The sequence below is a fragment of the Bombus huntii genome, chromosome 13 (assembly GCF_024542735.1).
Source record: "Bombus huntii isolate Logan2020A chromosome 13, iyBomHunt1.1, whole genome shotgun sequence".
NCBI classification, from domain to species: domain Eukaryota; kingdom Metazoa; phylum Arthropoda; class Insecta; order Hymenoptera; family Apidae; genus Bombus; species Bombus huntii.
In genome coordinates, this window is record NC_066250.1 from 2,620,354 (window position 1) to 2,641,266 (window position 20,913).

A 20,913-nucleotide genomic window follows, 5' to 3' on the forward strand; every position below is an offset into this window, starting at 1 on the left:
GATAGCGAGTTGTTCGTAGCGGAAAGCTGGTAGCAAAAGAGACGAATTTTCGTGGATTTATACATCGTTGAATAATACGTGATTCGTTCACTCTCAGTGACCTGCCGTAACGTAACTTTACTTTTTCAGAAACTATCCTCTGTCACACATCTGGCGACGAGCGTTATCTCGTCGTATACGTTGACGTTACGTATGCATTGCTTTTTATTCTATAAGGCGTGTTCGTTGCAAGAACGTGAAAAATTCTTTTCCACGTCGAGACTAACCGACTGACCTGGTTCCATCGTAAATTCGACTCGTCTATCGGGAAAGTTTCCGCAACAGTGTCTTACCGCTCGATCATTGTCCGCTGTCAGAGGCACAAAGTAGGCGCGTACCTAGAGCCGCGCGTCATATTTCGACCGCAGGTTGTTAAAACTTCCGGTCGGGCCACGTTGATTAGGACTTTCTCCGGCTTCATTTACGCCAAGAATCGAGGGCAAGGCGAGCGTCGGTTGCGCGTCAGTTGTCGACAATGTCGAATCCAAACTCTGTCTCCGTTTTGCCGAGCAAACGGAGACAATCTAGCAAGAGGCGTTCCACAAACTTGCTAGGTTCTCGGGGATGCAACAAACTGTTATCATCGATTATACGAAGCTAGCGTTTCGTACGTTTTGCTCGGTCTCAATTTCGAAAGTTTTCAATGTCGTTCGTTCGGTTCTGGACGTGTGTTTCGTTACGAGATACCGGAGGAAATTGCGAGGGATCGGTCGAGAACGTGACACCGGTAAGGAACGAGATAAAAGAAGAAGATCGAAAAATGGAAGAGCACGAGGCGGGTAGCGGCTGCAAGAACTAAAAGAAGGAAGAATAGGAAGAAGGAAAGCGAGGAATGGCGCGGCGAACGGGCAAGAACGGAGGGAAGAAGGGTTGGATAGAAGGAAGGAAGGAAGGAAGGAAGGAAGGAAGGAAGGAAGGAAGGAAGGAAGGAAGAAGAGAAGAGAGATAATTACGAGAAGACGGGCAGCTCCCGCGCATTCGATCGCCTAACCAATTCTCGGAATAAGCGGGCAATTCTCGATGTATGCGCATATTCAAGATAGTATGTTACATACGCGAGCTACTGACCGTACGTTTCGTTCGTTCCACCCTCGGGCCCTCCGCCTCTCGTACCGCGCGGCCTTTTCTCCTCGTCGTGCTCTGGTCAGTCCTTTCCAGCGTTCTACCCACCGGCAACCCTCTCGTTTCTGCCTGACGATGTGTACGCCAGTTCCCCAGAGGTATTTACATATATGGACCGCGGCGTGGCGCGCGCGTATCTTTTATCTTCCGTAGCAGTAATGGCGCGTCCACCTCCTTCGTAGCCGGTCAGGTAAACGCCGTAAAGATAGGCATACTGGGTGAGATTGGCGTAACCTCGCTGCCTGTTGACGTTTCACCGGATCACTTTCCCGATACTATTTACGAACGAAAGCTTCTCGCACGGTAGTTGGTTTCGCGGGGTAGAAACGACGCGTTTTCATCTTCGCGGCTATTAGCTCGTTCGATCGTTACGCCGACTTCTGTAATCGCTGAATGAATTCGAGTGGATCGAGGACACACGTCCATTTGGTCCGTGTTGATTTTAATTCGATTAAGTTTGATTTACGCGTGTAAATGACGCAGTTTGTTTCGCAGAGGGACGAAGAAACGAAGAAACAGGGGATTTCCGAATAGAACGAACGTAGTGTTTGAGACACCGACGAAACGAATAGCGAATTAACCGATCTGCCTCCGGTTAATGGATCAAAGTTATACCGATCGTTCGAACGATCGTCTTAATCGTCGTATTCGAAACGGAAAAGGAAACTCGAAACTCTGATAGATTGGCCGTCGTATCGTAGAGGGAATGTAAAAAGTAGGGGATTACTGGATCCGAGATAATGACAAAACAGAGTAGGAAGCTTCGCACGGTTAATTCGAAAAGCGAGGCATGTTCGAATTGAAGCGGTACATAAATCTCCGATCATCGTAAATTTCGAGGGGCCGAAGAGAGCGAAGAGAATGGAGAATCGGCGGCGAACCCTTCTCGTCTCTTATCCTACCATTGTCTGGACGGTGTGCGTGAGTGTATCGTTTTCTCTCACCTCCATTGGCGCTGCTAATGAGGCACGGTGTCGTCTTTACGGATCACCCCGTAGGCACCCTTAAACATCCGGCCTGCTGAATCCTACGAGGGATTGTCCGCGCTGCCGGAGAGCAAAACGGCGGAGACCTGGCTCGGGCTGGCCTCGCGAGAGAAAAGAAAGAGGAGGAAAGATTTCTGCATGCCCCCCTGAGGAACAATGCGACGACGCTGTTGCACCGCATTCGTCGCATTGAAATGTATTAGTGAGGTGTCTCTCCGGTGCGCGCATTGTGTCGCAAGAACGCGCCTGTGTACGAACGTACGTACGTTAAGCATGGGTTTTCTTCGTTCCTATGTGGTGGCAATGGTGGTCGGTAGCGATGGTACGCGGTGTGGTATGGTTTGGTATGGTGGCACGCGGTAAGCACGGCCCCCGTATGCAGACAGTTTAGCGGTGACCGCCCCGCGAGTCCAGTTGTCGCGTGAAATATTGCGATTCATAAAATAAAACAGGCCTGCGGTCGAGGACGCGTAGATATAGCCGCAGGCCGCTAACCCAGACCTAACCCGCCCCTCTGTCTCTCTTTTTCTCTCCATCCCTTTACAAGCTCTTTTCGAAACGCCGCATCCCCCCGAGCCTCCATCCGCCGTTTTTTCTTCTCCGTCCTTCTGTTGTTCGTTTGCTCGTTTGGCCGGCCGTCTTTTAACTTCTCCGCGCGTCTATCCATTCGTAAAATACATGCACTCACGCACACAAAAAAAAAAAAGAAAGAATAAATAAATTATATATATATATATATATAGGTAGGATAAACGAAGCAAAGAATCATCGGACTTTCTTTTGGTCCACCATCGACGACGCTTCGTTCGACGTTCTTTTCGGCTTTTATCGTCATTGGCGTTGACTCGGCGGGCCAAGGTGCGAATACATTGGGAAACCACGAGCATCGCAACTAGATCTAACGAGGGAAATTTTTCGGTATCGCGTCGCAGCACGCCACGGGTCGCTGTTCTCGATAAGTTTGGCGCGCGGTGTGCGGTGCTGTACGATGCGGTGCGGTGTAGTACGGTGCGGTACGGTGAACACGAATACTCCGTGAAAGCCGCTTCAGCGCGTTCTCGTAATGCGGTAACGAGGGAAGAAGGCGAATCCAGAAGCGAAATAAAAAATACGGTCCGCTCTCCGGAGCAGCGAGTTGTTTTATTTAATTAAAATTTTTTCCACGAGCCCGAGACTGGCGTAAAGGCTGGAAGAGTAACGAATGGCTGAGAACGCGGATATCCGCGTAGAAATTCGGCTCGTAATCTCTGGTAAGGTTATCCTCGATAACGAAGAACTCGCGATCTTCCCCTAACGAATGATCGTCTCCGGTGAACGAGAAGGCAGAAACGTCGACGTACGTTACGGTTAAGACGCTCCTCCGTTCCGGAGATTCCTCCTTTTCCACCGACGAAATTAGCGGAGGACATGTTTATTGTAAATGAATCCTACTCCGGGAGCGGCTCGTGGAAGACTGCTACATGTTCTAGGGGGTGGCGAATCGGAGAGACGAAGACGGAGGTAAAGAGAGAGGAAGATGCGGGGAGGGTAGTTTGGAGGGCGCGCGCGCTCGCTGCTCCGATTTATGCGCCCGTTACCGAGCCCTCTGGCGCAATTAAGCTCGCGTTATAATATTGTTGTTTATTCTGAGCCTCGGCTGCGAAGCGTTAACCACCCCTCCGCTCCGTGCCCACGTTGGCTCTACTGGCAACAACCAACCCTACGATCCCCTAATCTCCCTGACGCGGCAGCTAGAATCTCTCGCTCTATCCCATTTCCTTTTCCAGTTCCTACCATCCTCCCTCCCTCCCTCCCACCCTTCTACCCTTCCAACCTATCCCTCCCCGCTCTCTCTCTCTCTCTCTCTCTCTCTCTGCCTGCGTGATCTCTCCCTCGCGACTCTCCTCGTCTCTCGCTCGCCGTTTCTTTTTTATTCTCGCCGACTTACAGCATCAGCGCCAAATACGGGACTAACAAACCACTCCCTGGCGGTCGACAGAAGCGAAATTCCAGTTTTGTTTGTCCCTGCAGGGCAGCCTTTGATTGGGATTCGCGAGTTAATTTGAACTTATTTTGACGCGCGGTCACGTACGCGCTAATGAAGCTGGCTTTTCGGGGTCGAGCCTCTGACGTTCCGGTCGTTCGATCGTTTGTTCCGATTTGGCTTTCCATTCGCGCCAAATCCAAACGATGGCCCGCCGCCGATCGAGAGCCCGCTTTGACCGGCCTTTCCTCCGAAAGATTTATCGTCCGAAGGGTTGCGGAGGATCGAAACTGCACGATCGATCGATTTATTTCGGGCTTTCGACTCGGCCCGTCAAATCACTTCCCCCACCCACCCACACGCACACACAGACACGATAGAATCGATCTGTGTTCCTTCGTGGATTTATCTGCTTGTTTACATAAATTTGAGAAATCTATAATTAAAGCCGTGATTCGTCTTACGAGCTTTTATCTCCGCTTGGAATCGACCAATTTATACCATTTAAATAACGCGTGAATCACTTCTTAAACCGGTTCCTGGACTCGATCCTGCTGACTCTGACGAAACGAGGACGGACAGAATTCGTTTCGAGCGAAATCGACGTTAAGTCGACGACAACTGCGATACGCCGGTGGTCCTGCGTGCGCACGCGTTCGCTCGGCAAAAAGCTGTTTTACCGGAATCGCATCTAACAGAGGAGGAATTTAGACGTGGCAGAGCGTCGAGAGTACGCGCGGGGATGCCGAATTTCGTCTGGCGACTCCACGAAGATAAGATTTCCTCTCGGAGCGCGATGCGCGCCGATCTGACTCGAATACGATCGTTTCGAGGCGTATCTGTTCGATGCGTTATAATTAAATCGTCGACTTTCACGCGGATCTATATTTTTCCGCATAAAAGAAAAGAAATAGAACGTAAATAGAAATTCCTTTCGTCTACTACAGATCACGACGATTGCTCCACTTTGAGTATTCTATGTACTTTCGCGCGTTAGATCTTTTCCCTTTAAACTTGCCACGGATGCAGAAACATCGGGTAAAATCCGATCACGACGAAGCATCCGACGCCGATAGAAAATCTTCGAACGTCGCGTCCAACGTTAAAAGTTAACCGGCGTTCGTCTTATCGACGCTGTGGTGTTTGGACGCGAACGGTGCGTGCCGCGTATCTTCCGTGGGACGTACCGGTCGATGCATCGCGAACACGAAAAAGTCACACAGCTGGCACGAAAATCACGGATGGAATCTAACCTGAGCGAGGAAGAAGATCTCCCGATGACTTTACATCGAGAGGGTATACTTGGCCATGATCAAGATCGAGCCCCGAGAAAGACGGATAGAGATGAAAAGAGAGGACTCGATGTAAGCAGAGAAGTCGGAGAAAGAGCGAGACGAACGCAGGTGCAACCTGCAACGGTACGGGACAGACGTACGGACGTACGAACGGACGAAGGTGGGATTGAGTTATGACAGCGTTTGCTCCAGGGGGCCGGCTCTGGACCCGACGAAGCGGATATTCTTCTTATTCTTTATTTCTTCGTCTGCGGCCCCGCCGTAGAAACCGTCGGCCATGCATCACCTTCGGTTCACTTTGGTCCTGCCTCCTCTTCGGCATCGTTCCACGGCCACACCACCATCACGGCCCATCACGATCCCACCTTAGCCATCGTCCGCTGGAAACGTTGATTCCACCCACCGCGGCAGCCTCGACTCTCCAGCGAGCCGTAGGCTCTGCGAGTATTTACCTTTTAACCGTTCGTTTCTTCGTTCGGCCGCTTCGCTTGATATCGCGGCGAGTTTCCCTCTTGCACGCTCGGCTCTCTTCGCGATTCGCGGTTCGCCAGGTTCGCGTGTCTCGTACGTAGTTGAACGAAACCGAGGACCATCTCGTTGTCTAACCGAAACGAGCCAGGCGAACCGTTAGAGGAAGAGCTACGGAGAGTAAAGAAAAAGGGAGAGAAAGGGAGAGAGAGAGAGAGAGAGAGAGAGAGAGAGTGAAAGAAAAGGGAAACGTTGTTAAATTACGGAAAGAAGCGACTTGCCAGTTTCGAGGATGGGGGCAGGCTAGCCTCGTAGATATGTCGCGTCGGTGACAGAGTCGAAGAAAGAGCTCGGCCAAGTCGCGCGTAAATCATTCCTGGTAATAAAGATCCACTTGTCGTGGCTCGATATTTATGAATCGCCCTCGGTTCTGCTGTACGCCAGAAGAGAATCGGCTTTTAGCTCTCGTGGCTAGTCGGAATGAACGATCGTCCGATTTCGAGATAATCGAAGAGGTCAGGGGCGGAGGGGACTAGGCCGCGAAGGACTTGGCACGGCAGGAAAGACTGTCGGTGAGGAAGGCGAGGAAGGCGTGGAGGACGTGGAAGGCGAGGAAGGCGAGAAAGGCGAGGAAGGCGAAGAGAAAACGAGCCGAGAAAGCATCGGGGAAGGGGAATCGGGGAGGAGGAAGAGAAGGAGAGGCAGAAGAAGAAGTCGAGTCCGAGTCGACGTTCGTTGTAGAGGCCGCAGACCGACAGACCGAGCGAAGGACCGCGAGGCCATAAATACCTCAGCGCGTTCAGCCAATTAAAACAAATCATTTTAATGCGCAACCTTTTTAATTAATGCCCGTGCTCGCTCGCTCTCATCCGCTTCCCTCCTCTCGGATAGTACACGATCGCCGCGCTGGCTCCGCCATTCCCATCCCAGAACGATCGAGGCTATATTAACCTGTACGTCGCTATATCCTGTCTGACTTTAGCTTCGTGAACGAACGCGAATACTCGCCTCGTTCTGTGATCGACTCCACTCGATCCGACTGTTGCACCTTTCTCTGCCAACTAGCTCGTCGTCTCCCTTAAACCAAAGAGTTCCAGTTTTTTGCCAATCTTGCCTTGAAAATTGCAACTCGTTGCTCCTTCTACTCTACGTATCGTCGAACGGCTATCGTCGCGTACGCGATTTACGTCCATCGATCGATTCGCCAGAGACGAGAAGGATATCATGGCGGTTGCGACGTCCGTGCGCGTTCTTTGGGTTCGCGAGTACTCGAGGCAACGTATCGCCGCCGTTATTGACGAATATAACGACGATCGTACCGCCGCGGATTAGACTTTTAAATGACCTCGAGCCGGACCGGCGCATATTTCACGAGATGACGGTGGACGTCGCGCTAAATCATCCGGAGTGACCGCATCCGCTTACCCAATCGGACCGAGACTCTTCTTAACGGCCTCTTGTCACGCCTGCGACATTCCACCGAAACACACGCCGAGAACGTGTCTCCTCTCTCTTTCCCTCGTATTTTAACCTCCTCCGTCCCTCTTTCGTCAATGTCGTTGCCGCGAGACGCGCTTTTGTCGACCACCATATTAATATTGTTCTATCGGAATTCCAATCCCCCGGAATGGGCCGGCAACACGAGATTTCCCAACGCTATAATTCACCGCGGCGACGCGTTCCTCGACGCCGTCTCGGCGTTCGCTTCGTCCCGACAAATTTTTACCTTTTGTTCGAATTACCCTTCCACTCCTCCGCGAATTCGAATCGAAAGCGCGATAAATACATTGATGGACGATTTCGCGGCGGGAGTTTGCACTTTCTTCGCCAATCCTACGCGTGACGATCGTCTAGACGTCTATAATACGTTTCGAGTATTGCTCAACGACCGAGGTTACTCTCCTCCGCTGTTTCTCCTCGCTATGTTTAGCAACCGTGAGAAAACACAGATGCATATAATGCGCTATATCGATATCTTTTTTACCTAGAAGCTTATTATTATGTACATAAATGTTTCCTAAATTTATTAATGCCAGTGTTGCGTTACATCCTTTTACGAAGGAAGACGACTAACGATGCAACGTGTATCAACACGTTTTTGAGACAACCCACTGCCGCTCGTTTATTGCATTTATCAGCATCTAGCAAATTTTCTAAGACACACGGTGCGAATGATCGCAATCGTAACGATATAACTGGAAAACAAAAGCGACAAAGGTATTTAATTTCTACTAAATACGAATAGCTGGACGCTCGCGACTGAAACAATCGTCGAAACTAAAGGCAATCTATGCGCAGCAGATAGTCGTACGCGTTAAGTTTATAAATTCGGCGTAAAACGTAGTATCTTATTAACATCGCGATTTTTCCTCGAAGTCAGTGGAACGATGACTTTCGATATGGCAACAAAGTACAATGGAAAGTAAATGGCACTCTTGGCAGGGATAATACGATAGTCGTAAAATTGGCGAAGCTTGAAAATGCGCGGGTTTCGATCACCGAAACAGAGACTCGAAAAGACATAAAAAGAGACGAGGCGTTCGAGCAGAACTCGGAAACTAGTTGTTTCGCAGCGGCAAATTAATTTTTACAAATGCAGCAATTACTATACGATAGAAAGTTTATACTGGAAATAAATTATGCTTTTATTAACTTTCAATTCCTGATTATAAAAGTTTCTAGTTAAAGGAAAACTCGGTTAACAGGTTGACCCATTAAGGACCAGGCAATAATTCGTCGTAATGTTGTAAACGCTTGAACGTCTTCGAATGTCATAAAATTCCAGAGTCTCGGCGGCAGAAAAAACGACGACAAGAATATCGAGCGAATCCTTGCGTTCCTTAATTTCCTTCCATAGCCGCTTCCATTTCCTTCCATGTGAAAAAAAAAAAAAAAAAAAAAACAAAGAAAAAGAAGAAAAACGGAATCTGTTAACATAAATTCGATCGAAAAGAGTTTGCGTACAAAGAGTTGTCTTGCGTAACGCGTACGAGTCGATCATAACTATATCCTTTCTATAGCACGAAGGATACGTGGCGTGCGTTCGTTCTCGAAGGATCGGTCAATTTGTTTCGACGATTGGCTGCCGTAGCGGTAGGCTTTCCGGCCGATCTGCTCGAATACGACTTGTCCTTGACCGGCAGTACGAGCCTGGTAAAAAAGTCGCGCGAAGAGAACGGACAGGGGTCGCGAAGGAAACAAGAGGCGAAGAAGAAGCGTAGCTTGGCGAGTGGGTGCAGAGGTTGGTGCAACGGGTGACACGGCAACGTACTTGCAAAGACTATTCGAGTGCAGGTGTAAGAGAAGGTACGTCCTAAGCTCGTGCGAGGGCGTGTATATCCTGACATTGTAAAAGTTGCCGTTACACTTGCGTAGCCAATTGGGTAGGCCGGGACTCCCTCTAGGACGGCCCAGATCTCGTAGCCTCTCTTCTGCTTCTGCCGTTCTTCGTCTCTGTCCTTTTCTTTCTTTCGTCCGCTTCGAATCCCTGTCCTCCTCCGCGTCCCTTTTTCTTTGATTTTCTTCTTCGATCCGCCTGTCCTTCGTCCACGTTCGGATCCTGGCACTGCGTTCGTTCTGTTGCGCGCTCGCGGAGAGCCCGCTGCCGGTATCGTCGAGCTGCCATCTCGAAAAATCCGTGTCCTTCGTTCTGTTACCGCGGTAGGTTTCCCTGCGCCGGTGACCACGTTCGTTCGCAAAGATCTCGATACAGCACCGAGAGATACGTACGCGAAGATCGTGGCTACCACGTTCGGAAATTTGCTGCCGATTTCGATAACATCGACGAGCTTTCGCTTAGTTTTATACGTGCCGAGGAATGCCGGTATTACCCGTGCCTTCTCTGTCGTTTTCCTGCCGTTCATTCGTCCCCTCTTCTATTCGCCAAGTCGCTACCTGGTTCGCGGTTTTCGCATTTACACGGATGGCACGGACCCGTGCAACATTTCCAGTGCGACCATTCGCCAAGAGTAACTGTCGCATCGGAAAAGAAACGAGGAAGGAGGCAATGTCGGTAGCGAAACTAGAGTAGGAACGCGAACTCGTCGAGTTGCTCGACTATCTGGTTGTATAAGTTCAGTAACCGTATAGATCGTCACCTCTTGACAGAAACTATTTAAAGTGCAGCTCTTGTGTGCGCTCGCCGGCAGGTTGATATAGGATGCAACAGCTGCGATCGGATCGTATGGCGTGCGAACAGCCGATGGTCACACGCGTACCATGCATTCGTTGGGCCATTGTGCTGTCTTATTACGCGTTGAATTTAACGAAAACGTGTCCCTTTAAGTCGCGAAATCATTATTCCGCGCGTCGTCGTGTCGGCCAATCGTTCCACTCTCGGTATTCGAAAAATTATACGAATTCTACGGCGAAATATATTTAGAACACGCTAAACACCCGTATACGAATGGTTTCTCATCCAACAACCATTTCTCTTTTCTTTCAGACACTCGCTGCGACAGCATATGCTGCGCCACGCTGGGAAAAAGTACAAGTGCGGACTTCCGGGCTGTCCAACGGTGCTCCGAACAGCCTCCGAATTGAGATCGCACAGAACCTTGGTACACGACAGCACGCCGTCTAATAGACGATACAAGTGCTCCGATTGTTCTTACGCGGCCAAAACGAAAACTCAGCTACGCCGGTACGTACAAATTCCTGTAATCGTTATCGTATCTCATCGACGAGAAATTCCAAACAGCCAATTCACGCTTTTGCCTCCTTACAGAAAATTCTCATCTTAGAAAACTGTTTCGCGTGGCAAATTGTATTCTTCGTGCTTGTAGCGTTAATTCCGAATTAACCAGCTCGATGCAATAGGTGGAACAAGTGCAATGAGAAAAGCGATCCGAATTTTCTTATCGACCAAGCACACGTATTTTGTACACCAACGATGTACGCTTCTCGTACGTTCGTGTTACTTTATTCGGTGGAATAAAGGGAATCGCGGAATAAATGAGACAAGCAACGAAACGCAGAAATTCGTTCGTTAATATTCGACGTCGGATTCAGCATTAATTATAATCAAGATTCCCGCTGGGAATGATGCAAACCTCCGTCTTGTTCATCGTGCTCGTGGATCGCGTATGTACGACGCGTGATCGATGTCTTTGCGGAAGTAGAAAATTAATTGCTATGGGCGTAGTAGTACTTTGAGCCCGAAGACGCGCCACTTGGTACGCGCACGTGATCCCTCGGTCGCCACACGATTCAGGAATCTCGAATATATTATCGTCCAATATTATCGATACAATTTATTTTATCTATACCGCAAGTCCGTACACGTTTCGTGGCGCACCTTTCCTCTTTTCCATGCAATTTTCCATTCGCGCTGATGCATCGTATTTATTTTATAATCGAAGCTACGAGGAAACTTACGACACATCCCGCGACTCTGTTCAGATCCGATGATGGAACTCTGCCGAATTTTTTCTCTCTCGAACTCACCTTAAATTCAGCTGAAACTTTCTGTATTTCGATGTTTCGTTTGGGAAAAGTTTTGCCGCAAAGTTCGGACGAAAGATCGGGCATAGATCGGTAACGATTCCCGCCTGTTTCTTTCGAATTGAATAAATTTTCCGATAATGAAAAATTTGAAGCGTTAACAGAATCTTTGGTACAACGTTCGGACCGCAGGTCAGGCGTATCAACGACGATCGCTTCGTATCTTCTTCGAATCGAACAAATTCTCGGATAACTGAAAAGATTCGAGGGAAAGCGAGCGAAAGGGGCGCGGCAGAGCGAAACGCTAATTATTCGACGAACGTACGCCGGTATCCTACGTACGCGCGTTTTAATCGGATTAATCGATTGATTCTTAGTTGTCCGAGCAGACAGGTGGTTGGACACTAGCACCGGGAAATATGCGATGCGTGCGCCTCGTAGATTACGCACGAACGCCAGCGATTCGATTTAAATTAAGTCTTATTAAGGACATTGTATCGGGCAAGACCTCTAATAAATTTCATCTCGTTTGATTCGTTGTTCGTTTCAACTGTTTTGCGCTTTTTCTCTTTTGCCAAACGAATGGCCAGAGAGGAAAAAGGGGAGGAAACAGAGAGTACGAAGAGAGAAACGAAAGGGGCGAAAAGCGAAACGAGAAAGAGAGAACGAGACAGAGAGGGAAAGAGCGACGAAAGCGGAAGTTGCGTGCAGCAGTCGGCCAAGTGCGGGCAACCCGTTATGATCGTCCGCATGGCGATGGTCGGCGCGATATTTCATCGCGAATTGAGTACTTACTACGTGAGTCGAACTCAACGCAGCCACAGAGTGTCACGGGTCTCTCTTTCTCTCCCACCTGCGCCTTCTCTACGCTCTACCTCCCCCTAAACTCTCGTCTCTCTAGCTGCGTCCTGCTCTCCCTCTCTTTCGCTCTTTCCATACCCTGTTCTTCCCCTTTCCACGTTTTCCTTTCGTTCTCTTTTTTCGTCGCTGTCCTGTACTGTCACCTTTCCCTCTTTCTCCCAGCGCCGATCTTTCTCCCTCTCTTTCGGCCTCGCTCTGTGCGGCGGAGTAAATCACAGAGGATTTTAATTAAACGTGTCACGCATTTCGAACCTGATATACACGTAACCATGGCCAATGGCTCCCTCGCAATATCGCGCACGCATATCGCATCGTTCATAATCACCGGCCCTGATACGACGATGAACTCGTCGATGGTACCGCGTTTTTTCCCAACTGCGTGTCCTTCCTTCTTGCCCTCTGCTCTGATGGAACGCGAGACGCGAGAGAAAAAGTCGACTACCGATAAACTACGTTTCGAACGCCGAATGCCAACCAGCTCCCATCGATCGTCTCGCGTTCGCGTTTAAGATCAAACAAATTCGCACGTACATTCGCATTTAAATTTACACGTAGATTCGATCGTAGCTGTAGACGTAAATTTTAGTACGCCGAGTAGCGTAGCCCGGGTTCGTCAAAGTCGATAAGCTGGAATGCGTAACCGAGAGTGGGTCGTGTAAACATGACTTGCGAATTCTTTGTTGCAGACACTGCACTCGGCACGAAGAAGCAGGGAACGCGGCGAAATCAGAACTTCGCGCATGTCCCTACAGTGGTTGCGCTTTTAAAACGAAGCTCGCTTCTCATTTGCAGCGGCACGTGCGTCTCCACACGGGCACAAAGCCATACAAGTGTCGTCATTGTCCGTACGCCAGCAACAACTTGGTAAGTCGAACCAGTTGCTAAGGATCTATACTGCGAGCATCGTGTCGAGTTAATCGAGGTAAATAAAGCCACGTGATTAAACTCAAAGTATCGTAGAGCAGAAAATTGCACGAAACGTAACGAAAGTCCACGTATACGATACACTTTTTGCGAAATATATCGATTCGTAAGATGTAGCTCTGATTTAGGAAAAGGAAATTTGAAAAATCGTAGGAGACGCAAAGCGTTGGAGATTTGCGAGTAGCGTGAGACAAGGTGCAATCAGAATTAGTTGTTCCGCGGCCATAGGCTAGCTTTTATAAATGCAATAATTAGTCTAAAGAAGAAAGTCACGGGGCATCGGTACGGTGTAATATCGATGGAAAGTAACAAGCAAATATTTTCCATATCGACTCATAAATCAGCCTCTCGGTAACCAAACTGGCCAAATTCCACTTTCGATTAATTTCTTAATTCCATACGATATACTTCCATAAATTCACTCGTGGCGATACCAAAAAAAAAGTACACGAGCAATGGTAAACTTGAAAGTAGATCTATGAAACAACGTTTGCGATATCATCGTTCTCCCGTATTTTTCAATTTGCCGACTCGATCGATGTGACTTCCGATCGGCTCGAATAACGTTTGCAATATGAAATCTCAGATTTTACGGTTACTCGTTGCAGCTGCATCCTTGCTGCGACAACCCCTTTCGAACGCGGGTCGAATCGAAACGGAAAGATCGGTCTCGTATTGCCAACTGTTACGGCTGTACACGGTAGAAAGGTTGACTCGCAGTTCAATTTTTGTAGCCGCGGTGACTCTGCGGCGTAAATTAAGCAAAGTACACCTTAACGTTTGGACCATGCCGCCGCCTCTGCCGCCACCGAGGCGCGATAAGATAACGAGTTAATTGTGCTCACTGGATGCCCACACACGCACGGCCCAGTCATACCGAGCGGCCGGTATGCTAATGCCCTTTGAAGCTTTAGTTAGGATGCGACTCGCATACGAGGGCTCCGTGTCTCTTTGATAGCGACATAAACTCATTCCAGTGGCTCTCAGCCTGGGATAACTTGAGCCAAGGTAATCTCGCGGCACGGAGAATTGCGAACGGTGTACGTCTTGCATCGATAATGATACAGCAGGTAGGCACTTCTGAATTGTATCGAGTCGTATGTAACTGTACGGAAGACGTGGCAGCTTCTGGGCTCGTTTTGCTCGTTTTCGTTCTTCCGGGGATAAGATCGGTCGGCCGTTTCGCCGGTATCGTAATATTACGATTACGATCGGCAATCGAACGAACGATTAAATTCGTACCCGATCGGATTCGAGTTCGTACGTCAGCCACGAGATGAAAAATCGGGACGAGGATGTAAGAATCGATTTAGCTCGCGGACGATATCGAGTACGATGTTTATTTGCTGAGATTTCAAGCTGTTAACCCGCGGAAGAACGAGTTAACTCGTCACCAGGATACTCCATCTCCTTCGATACAACGATTCTTTTATCTATGGCTCTTTCGTGTTTTAATCGGTCGTATCGACGACGTGACCGGACTTAGGTGGCGTTTATCGACTTTTAATTGGAATTATAGAAAATCTTGGTCAGGAAGCGATTCGTTCGTACGGAAGAAACGAAGCAGATCGATACTTTAACCCTTTTCGATCGACAGTGAAAGATGTTTTATCGAGAGGTAAACAAATGGATCGAACGAGACGCTTCTCGATTCGATGGGTTTTATACGAAATTAATAATAATATTAATTTAATCGACTATTTGAAGAAAACACGAACGAAATTGTTACTCGTACAGACGAAGGAAAAAAGAAGCAATCGCGAGAAGAACGGCGAGTGAATTTTTAATCGCTGTGTTCTCTTTTTTTTTTTTTTTTTTTTGCTTAATTCGTGATATCATTAGGAAAAATTACATTTCGCCTTGTCCGAGATACTGTAGCTCTGCCTAACAACGTGGTGGTAGCGTTAATGATAATTCTCGAAGGCATTGGTTGGTTTAGGATTCGCTACGCGTTTCCACGCATCTCCTCTCATCTCCTCCCGACTGCCATCGTTTTTTATCTGCCTCTTCAATTTTCTTGCCGACTTGGCCCCCGCCCCACGGTAAGTAATGGCGAGTCGAAATAATAAAGATTTAATAATTCCCACCGATCGGGCGTTTGCGGTAGGCGATCGAATGGAAGCGATACGATCGATTTATTCGGTATCTTGGGTGGAAATTTACCTGAAGGGATGGTTTCGGACGGGCTGGGATACGCAACGGGATAAACGTTGGCCGGAATTTATTAGTTATCGAGTAAAAAGTGGAAACGCGCATCCATTGGATATCTCATCGATAAAATCTTGATCTGGGTTAAAGATCCCGGCAGTTTGCGCTTACAATTTTACAATCCTCCTCGGTCAGCGGCCGGCCAACAGAATATCGAACGTTTCTTTTTTTCTTTCTTCCTTCCTGTATATTCGATAATTCCCATAGAAGTGTTACATACGTATAAATATATATATATATATATATATATATATATATATATATATATATACATGCGTTATGTATATCTCTACGTATATACGTATATATACATATATACATACGTTAGGAGAAACATTTACGTTCGAGTTACGATACAGTAGTCTACAGGTAGAAGGAAATTAATATGACCCCGAACCGGCTGGAATCCCGAAAGAAATAAAGAAGAAGGAAGATAAAGCGCGGCGATTTGAAATCCTAGAACGAAGCCTCGTAAAACGGGGTATTCTACGGCCGGTAACATACAGACGAGCGTGTACGGTCTCGATGCAACAGAAAATTATATCCGAAGGAATCGGAATCGATCGGATTAATGAAAAGCGTATACTAGCGATTTGCGTGACGGCGCACACTTTCCGCGGGCTTGTAGAAAGCGTTTCGCGCAGAGGTGCACGACCGCCCATGACGGTGTGAACGGGTCTTTATCCGAGAGACCGTCACGGAGCGCTGCTCGTGCAGAAAGATTTACTTATGGGAAATTAAATTTGATGTTGCCGTTGCCATCAACGGCTCGTATAAGCCCGCCTGGTAGGAAGATGTTTACGACTACGGCCAGCTACTTAGCTCGAGAGGGTAAAGCGCCTTTAAATGCTCCATGGCATAGCCAATGAACGCGTCCGGTTTGCGGCAGACCGATTCTGGTCGCAGGTATTCACCGTCGACCGATACCAGCGAAAGATCGTCCTGAACGTTCCTCGACACCGAATCCACACACTCTGACTCCATCACCAACGTCCTCGACTTCCCGAATGTCGCGCGTGTTCACGCTGTTCACCTATCCGACCACGCTGTTTAATCCCGCGCCAATCTTTCCCGCTACGGTGACATCGTGAAACGATTCGTCGTTTTGCCTTGCCTCTCCCTTTGCACTCTCCCTTTGCATTCTGCGTACATCTTCGGTTCGATTTGTTGCGATCTAGTTTCGCTAGTTGTCAGTTTCACGCGTCTTTTGGATCCTCGTTGCATTATGCAGTGGCTACGAAAAACATCCGCGCTTATTATAGATAGAACGAGGATTTTTATGCATTCGTGGGACATTTAAGATGCATACGACCATAAGACACGCGATACAGGGAAACTACGATATGTGCCAAATAAGATACTGATTGTAGCTTTCAGTGGATAACACGGACAGATGTTCGTCCGTTGGTCGAAGGAGGTTTTAAACGATCGAATTTCGGTAGTTTGCTTTGTGAGTAGAAACAGGAAAGAAACATTACGCAAGAAATGCGGAAACTAATCGATTCGAGTTAGATGTTTGCGTCACTCTGCGAATTCGATGCTTATTTTGCTTCTCATCGTCGAATACTTTCTGTCAGTTCTTGTCTCGAATCAATTCTTCTACGATGTCTATCAATAGCGTAAGATGCGACGATCTCGCGGACCAAACGATGCAACCTCCCCGACCAAACCATCTTTCATCATACTATTCGTCGATTGTCTTCAGGTTTCGTATTTCTTTAATAAGTCTTTTACAAAGCGTTTGCAAACGTACGCTCGTACAATATTTCTTTTCTTGTTTCTATTCACAGAATGAACTGGTGAAGTTTAATTATTATATACCTTGTCACTTTGCTATCGCGTTATCCTGAAATACCGCCCCGTCTCGGATTAAACGCGTCAGTGTCATTCAGAAGAAATCGTAATTTTCTGCATCAAAAAAGCTCGCTGCACTATCACTGATCACTTTAATAAACGACTATGATATATAGATATATAGATAAGCTCGCGATCTTCCTTCAGTTACGATACTAAAAGAGTATCGTCACCTACAAACTACTCGTAATCGAATCGTACACCAAAGAGTTACATACCTTTGAATAACAACAAGGCTGATAGTAATGGTGTTTGTTGCAGGAAAACCTGAGGAAACACGTGTTGTCCACGAACCTGCATCCGGGCAAGACGATCTACGAATGCGACGTTTGCCAAGAAGACAACCCGGAGCCGTTCCAGACGAATTTCGCGAAAGAGCTTCGCGCGCATCTCTTGGATGTGCACAGCGACGCTTTTCCAACTCCTAACCACGCGAACGATTACGTGGTCGGGATTTTTAAGGTTCGACGAGACTGCGACGAGTCGAATTAAAAGCGCCGCAACCGTCGTTCGAATATACATCCCGCGGATCGTCAGCAGCGGCGAACATAGCGCACTGGACGTTGGTGGTATCGGCGTTGCTTCTCGTTGTTCGTGATCGTGCGAACCGGTAGGCCTGTACCGTGCCAGGAAATAGTTAAAGTGATGTACGGTCACGTGGCACGGTACGTACTTTGGACGCGTACACGACCGAATCTTTATGTCCCTAGCGTCGAGATATTACGAGAATCGTTCGAGTCCACCTGCTGATATCTCGGATTCCTCGACGCGCCGGTACGCAGCAAGTACGTAAGTTTGCGAGTTGTCGTCATTGTATTACGTTTCGCTTCGTCATACTCGTGTAACCGAAGTAGACGTATACCGTTCCATCGTTCGTTAGAAATAAAGACAAACGTGACGAACGAATTTACGAAGAGCGGTCGGTCCCTCGCGACTAATCGTACTGTTTCGCGTCTTTGCTTTACACGATATCGGGAACGCGGACAAGAGCGGACGAAAGTACCGAGGCGTACGAAAGAGAGAGAAAGAGGGAGAGGGAAGGAGAGAGAAGGGAATGGAACGAAACGAGACGAAACGGTCGTTGAAAAATTCATCGTGGCTGAAAGCCAGCGACGGACCACCTCGTGGATCGTCTTACAAGACGCGTTTCCGTCTTCGAGGGTCCTGATTGTGAGAAATGCATCGTGCTGTCGCGCGAGATAGGTGTCGTAAAGTATGCGGCCCTTGAGTTCTCCTGGGCAAAAAGGACGAGACCGAGCTGGAAAGACGGAGAGAGGAGAGAGAGCACGGGCGTCGTGAGCGCGAAGGATAATTTATTGACTAATTAACGAGGATGTCCTTCATTACGGGTCGAGCAGCAGTCGTGGTCGCTTGCTCTCGCTCGGAACCGGCATTATTTGGCGCCCGAATATTTACGACCGCGTCCTCCTTCTGCCCGTGGACCGGGCCCTCCGCCCCGATACCGATGCCGATGCCGATGCCGATGCCGATGCTGATGCCGATGCCGATGCTGCTCTGCTGCCTCTGTCCCCTGCTTGAGAAACACAAACCGTGAGGGAGAGGCCCGGGGTGGACAAGGAGAAGAGGAAAGAGCGCGCGGACCCATAACGACGTGTCCCGATCTTACGGCGATTCGGGGACTTGGAATTTCCTTGCCGATGGCGATCCTACGGCCTACTCCGACACACGAGCACGAAATTCGCGGGCGTTACTCTTCGGACAAAGGATCGCGCTTAAATCTTGCGAAACTCGCGCCGCTTCTCTCGCCGCGAGACCCGCGTCTAAATCGATTCAACGACCGAACCAGAGCTCATCGAAACCACCGTGTGATCGTGGCACGATTCGCGTTACAGCTATTGGTAAACCTACGGCTAATGCAGAGGCGACTTATGCGCGTATTAACTTTATTTCTGTCCGAGTATAACTCTGACAGGGTACACGCGGTGTCCTTATAACGGCCTCCCCTACAAATTTCGGAACGTACGTACATATATATTCTGCTTTAAGCGAGTATGGCATTAGCCAGAGCGTCGTTTACTCGGTCACGTAACTTTGAGTTAATCTTTGGAAACTTAGTACACGTTGCGAGTTCGTTCTCGCGAGTCTTTAAGCTGCGTCGCTCTTCTCGTCCACCGTTCGCGGCTAACGGCTAACGTTCCGTACGATGTTCGAAAAGCTAGCAGATATAAAGAGACCCGTAAGGAATCGAGTCTACGCGGGCAAAGAATCGTAAAAACTAGCGCGAAAAGGGAATGTACGAGGTCTGCGTGGCTGTCTTTCGGGCATCTTTATAGCGAGTTTATCACGGGGAACAAGGAAACCGATACGTAGAAAGAAAAAGTAACGCGAAATTAGTGTGAACTGCAAAGTGCTAAGAAGTCGCGACAGGATGGTTAGGTACACCGCTTAATGAAGATATAACGAGCCTGGCGCCCCGTGGGGTTGGCACGACGACGTCGGCACCGAGACGCCCCCCACCTTCATTCCCCAACGCGTCCTCGTCGTTTCTGCAGCAGCAGCAGCCCCTTCTCGCAACGAGTCTGCGGGCCTCGGATTACGCCAGAACACTCGTCCTCTTTACGATCTTAGCCGGGCAGCGTGGCTCGCGAAATTCCGCGGACTTTATTCCCCTAATTACACTCGGCAACTTATGTCACTGCCAGCCGGAGATTCCCCTCGCGATGTCGCTTCACCGCGTCATTTATTTAGACAGTTAATAACCTTCAACGGTTAGCTGCGTTAGCTGCGACTTTATGGATGCCGATAGTCATCGAACGATCGTGGTGATTAATCGTGATTGGCCGTGGCCGTGATTGGTCGGTCAGTTCGTCGAAAGCGGCTTCTCCGCGTTCTAAAAGCGAGGAGATTTTGTCGGTGTAGAGCGGCCGTGTCACCAGCCGCCACGTCTTATCTTATCCCGAAAAAAGCGCTATAAATTACGCTGTTCGAGTTCAATTTCGTAGGCAGTTCGGTTAATCGCGAGGTGATTGATCGTACCAAGGTATATCCAGATGAATCCACGCAATACTTTCTACCGTGACAGCAGAGCTCTCGCATACGGCACTCGACGGTCTCGCTTCGCCTCTCCTCTTCTCCTCTTCTCTCCTTCTGTTTCCTCGTCGTCTTCCTTTCTCCCCTCGTCCCCCCCCCCACTCTCCTTTTTTTTGTTCGTTGCTAAAGAAAGAACCGAGAGAGAAGAGAGGACCCTTACCCGTTACGATATTCGGTGTCCCAGAGTTCGCGAGGATTCGCTGGCATTCTATCCCGCGAAACGACGAACGAAGCGAGTGTAGAGGATCGAGGCGGAATGGGCCGAGGGCGGACGATATATTTTCCCTGGATGGCTCGGACACGGCCTCGCGTGTCTACACGCGTGAGCTCGATGCCACGTCGCGAAGAGACAGCGGGTGTCGGCCCGTACACGCACAAGCGCCGAAACGCCATCTTAATTATCGGCTGCGATTATTTATGTCGCGTCACACCGTCGCGCCAAGACTCTCATAGCAGGTACCTACTCCTCGTGTTGTGCTTTGGCGAACCTCGATGACCGAACGCCCCCGGTCGTCGAGCGTTTCGACACCCGCGCTCCTTTCGACGGCCGTTCCTTCTTCCAGCGGACAACCGGTCGTCGGTTCTTCTCTTTTAGCCGTGAAATTTCGAAACGATCGCCAGGACGGAGGATCGCGCCAATTAATACCACGAATCCCGTATCGCGTGGAAGGGCCGCGTGGCCTGCGAGAAGGACGTTGCC

The 20,913-nt window shown here is 48.9% G+C and overlaps 1 protein-coding gene across 2 annotated transcripts in view; it reads left to right on the top strand.

Moving 5' to 3' along the window:
- Window positions 1–20,336, top strand: part of LOC126872575 (zinc finger protein 808) — a 38,351-nt gene extending 18,015 nt beyond the window's left edge. For both annotated transcript variants that reach the window (XM_050632683.1, XM_050632682.1), the window contains exons 7-9: window positions 10,318–10,515; window positions 12,863–13,040; window positions 17,424–20,336. In XM_050632683.1, coding sequence (XP_050488640.1) covers window positions 10,318–10,515; window positions 12,863–13,040; window positions 17,424–17,654 — 607 coding nt within the window. In that variant the 3' untranslated portion in view covers window positions 17,655–20,336. The remainder of the gene's footprint in view (window positions 1–10,317; window positions 10,516–12,862; window positions 13,041–17,423) is intronic.
- The last annotated feature ends 577 nt before the right edge of the window (window positions 20,337–20,913 follow it).